General features: G+C 39.1%; 1 protein-coding gene across 1 annotated transcript in view; it reads right to left on the bottom strand.

Moving 5' to 3' along the window:
- LOC106875495 (sperm-tail PG-rich repeat-containing protein 2-like) overlaps positions 1 to 4,381 on the bottom strand; it is a 528,252-nt gene that overhangs the window by 439,288 nt on the left and 84,583 nt on the right. Inside the window, exon 3 of the mRNA XM_014923667.2 lies at positions 1,611 to 1,726. Coding sequence (XP_014779153.1) covers positions 1,611 to 1,726 — 116 coding nt within the window. The remainder of the gene's footprint in view (positions 1 to 1,610; positions 1,727 to 4,381) is intronic.

The following is a 4,381-nucleotide window of genomic DNA, read 5'->3' as shown; positions in this document are numbered from 1 at the left end:
TATATATATATATATATATATATATATATATGCATATATGTATGTAATGCTATATACACTGGCAACAATAGGCACACTTGTGCATACACAGAACAGCTTATATTTAGGTGTGTGTCTGTGCATTTGTTTGCATATTTGTGCACGTAGAGAGCGAGTATATATGGATGTGCATGTGTATGTATGTGTGTGTATATACACACAATCACACACACATATAGATAGACATTATGCAAAATGTGCATGGAAACCCTGCTTGTACTTTCTGTATCGACCCCGAAGGCATGAAAGGCAAAGTTGACCTCAGTAGGATTTGAACTCACAAGTGCAGAGAACCAGAACGAACTATTATGTCCTAGATTGTAATAAGTCTGCCACACTTAAATAAATGGATTGGTGAGTGCATAATTTTACAAAGAATACAAAGAAAAGTAATCAATAGGTGCAGGAGTGGGTGTATGATGAGTAGCTAGCTCCCAATCACATGGTTCCGGGTTCAGTCCCATTGCGTGGCACCTTCAGCAAGTGTCTTCTATTATAGCTTTGGGCTAACTAAAGCCTTATGAGTGGATTTGGTAGACGGAAACTGAAAGAAGCCACATCCATTATGCTAGAAGAAGACCACCTATGGTCAGTTCATATGGGGTCTTCTTCTGGCATAACGGATGTCCACTTAGTGGTCATCCCTCTTATATGTATGTAATATAATTTTTCTGAATTTTCAGATTTTTCAATATGCTAGGCCACTGGTTTTAAATTGATATTAATTAAATTAATACTCAATTTTTTTCACCCTTATTATTTATATATATATATATATATATATATATATACATACATATATATATATATATATATATATATGCAATAAATTGATGGTAATTGTTGTCAGTGGGCTGTTTAGCTTAATGGCAGGGGTGCAGGTTCAAGTTATGTGGCGGTCTCCTGGCAAATCTTTTTCTGTCTTACAAGGTTAAAATATCCAATCTTCCTGGTGTTCAAAATTTGCTTTCTTGTCTGTTAAATACCACACACACACACACACACACACACACACACACATAGATACAGGCATGGCTGTGTGGTAAGAAGCTTGCTTCCAAACCACATGGTGCTGGGTTCAGTCCCACTGCGTGGCACCTTGGGCAAGTGCCTTCCACAATAGCCTCGGGCCGACCAAAGCCTTCTGAGTGGATTTGGTAGACAGAAACTGAAAGAAGCTAGCCTTATCATGTATGTGTTTGTGTGTGTGTGTGTGTGTGTGTGTGTGCTTGTCTCCTCCCATCATTTGACAACTGGTGTTGGTGTGTTTACATCCCCAGAACTTAGCAGTTACGCAAAAGAGACTGACAGCATAATCACCATTCTTCAAACAAAGAAAAAAGTCCTGGGGTCAATTTCTTCAACGCCATGCCCCAGCATGGCCACAGTCTAATGTCTGAAACAACTAAATGATAGAAGACGGTATTTTCAGACAAGTTTCATGGAGTACCAGAAAGTACATCATAGAGCAACAGAGTACATTGTACCCTGATACATAACTTGAAACCCACAACCAAACCACATCCGATGTGCGAAAACACTGGTCCCTTAGGATTAAGCAAAGGACCTACCTTACATGCCTCCTTGAAGCCAACATCATAATATCCAGGCCCTGGGGCAGAGAAGAGCAGTTCGTTGTTTAAGAGACTCTTGCGAGCAGCCAGGGACATAAATGGTGCATAATTTTCTGAAAAGAAACCAGGAATCAGGATTAGAATATACATCTGCAAGAGACGGATTCCAATGTCAGATATAGCTGTTTCATGCACATACATCTGTACACACACACACAGACACACACACACAGACACACACAAAGCATTTACTATAATAACACTCTTGTGTATTTCTCTGTCACAACATATGAATGAAGAAGGAAGGGATGATAGATGAATAAGGAAGGAAGGGATGATGGCGATTCTACGGTGGGTAAAAAAGAAAATCAAACAGCATTTCAACTGTGTGTGAGTATATATGTGTGGATGTAAAAGGGAGTCATGTTAATGTTTGTGTGTGTGTGTATGTGTGCAATGGAAGTGGGATGGTGAACATTCAAAACTGAAAAGAAAAATCAAACAGCATTTCAACTCTGTGTGAGTATATGTGTGTGTGTGTGTGTGTGTGTGTGTGTGTGTACAAGAGAAGTATTTGAATGTTTGTCTGGGTCAATGTCACATCTCCAAATAGATAGTATTGAGAAGTGTATTAATATCTTTTGTCCTTATTTATATATGAAACACTAGAATTAGCTGTTATTTTTGATGGCACGAGGCCAGCTGGTACAATAATAATCATAATATTGATTTCAAATTTTGGCACAAGGCCAGCAATTTCGTGGGAGTGGAGAGTGAGCTGATTGCATTGACACCAGTACTCAACTGGTACTTGTTTTAGTGACCCTGAAAAGATGGAAAGCAAAGTCAACCTCGATGGAATTTGAACTCAGAATGTCAAAACAGATGAAATTCCACTAAGCATTTCAACCACCATGCTAACGATTCTGCCAGCTCACGACCAGTAAGTTCACCATCATAAATTCACTGCAGGGGAAGTTCACTGCCACCAATTCACCGTTTTTTTTTTTTCTCTTCGGATCTATTTCAAAACGGGGGCGCCAGTTTTCATTTATGTTTTATGTAGTGTTTTTGGTATGGAAAGACTTTCAAACTTCATATACTTATCTATTTTGTGTTATAGAACATAAAAAAATTTTTGTATTCGAATTTATTTCATGTAAAAAATTGTCTTATTTCGATAATTTCTACTAATCACTGACGTCTATTCAGTTGAAAACAGTTAGCGCTGTAACGGTGTATATCGTATTAATCCCCTAACCCTAACCCTAACTAGACTGTTAACCCTAACCCTAAAACTAACCCTAACTCTAGAATCCGAACTCTAAAATTGTTACACACATAGATACGCGCAGCGTAATTTATTATATAAACAATATATGCATATAAATTACGATTAAACCGGATGAAATATGTCACAGGGAATAACATTTTTATGACTGCCCAGCAGTAACTCTATTCAGCTGAATAGACGTCAGTGATTGGTTGAAATTACAGAAATACGAAAACTTTAACATGGAATAACTTGCGATGTACGTTTTTTTGTTAAGAAGACTAAGAGTAAAAGATGTTTTATATGACACATTCTACCAGTGTCCCAAGTTTCAAAGTGTTTCGTTAGTGTTTCGTTAAGAAAATACTGGTGCCCCCGTTTTGAAATAGATCCTTTTCTTCAATGAAATAGTTTTTAACTATCAATGGTTAGTGTATATACATAAAGACTTGTTGAGGCAAGTGAAATCATTCTCGTGGCAGATGACAGTACCGCCTGATTGGCACCCATGCCAGTAGAACATTGAAAGCACCATTCGAGTGTGATCGTTGCCAGTGTCGCCTAACTAGTTCCTGTGTCGGTGGTACGTAAAAAACACCATTCGAGCATGGTCATCGCCAGTGCCACCTGACTGTTTTCTGTGCAGGTGGCATGTAAAAAGCACCTTTTAAGCGTGGTCATCGCCAGTGCCACCTGACTGTTTTCTGTGCAGGTGGCATGTAAAAAGCACCTTTTAAGCATGGTCATCGCCAGTGCCGCCGGACTGGCTCCTGTGTAGGTGGCACATAAAAAAGTACCATTTGAGTGTGGTCAATGCCAGTACCAGCTGACTGGCATTTGTGCCGTTGGCATGTAAAAGCACCCACTACACTCTCGGACTGGTTGGCGTTAGGAAGGACATCCAGCTGTAGAAACTCTGCCAGATCAGATTAGAGCCTGGTGTAGCCATCTGGTTCGCCAGTCCTCAGTCTAATCGTCCAACCCATGCCAGCATGGAAAGCAGACGTTAAACAACGATGATAAATGGTAAGATACTATGGATATATACTTTCTTGGTAAACTTTCTCCACAGTAAATTTGTCTCACGATGAACTTTCTTCAAGTTGAATCAAATGCGGTAAAATTTCCCGGCGCTGAACTGTTGGCAGTGAACTTGCTTGTAATCCTGTCAGCATGCCGCCTTAATAAGAATAATAATAACGTCCAACCCATGCCAGCACAGAAGGGAGACGTTAAACAATAAATAATAATAATCCTTTCTATTATAGGCACAAAGCCTGGATTTTTGTGGGGAGGGGGACAATCAATCACATCAACTCCAGTACTTGACTGGTACTTAATTTATCGACCTCGAAAGGATGGAAAGGTAAAGTCACCCTTAATAAAATTTGAATTCAGAACATGAATACAAATGCTTTCTTATATATATATATATGACGGGCTTCTTTCAGTTTCCATCTACCAAATCCACTTACAAGGCTTTGGTCAACCCAAT

The sequence above is a fragment of the Octopus bimaculoides genome, chromosome 29, assembly GCF_001194135.2.
Source record: "Octopus bimaculoides isolate UCB-OBI-ISO-001 chromosome 29, ASM119413v2, whole genome shotgun sequence".
Classification (NCBI taxonomy): Eukaryota; Metazoa; Mollusca; class Cephalopoda; order Octopoda; family Octopodidae; genus Octopus; species Octopus bimaculoides.
This window is presented reverse-complemented; position numbering and strand designations above follow the sequence as displayed.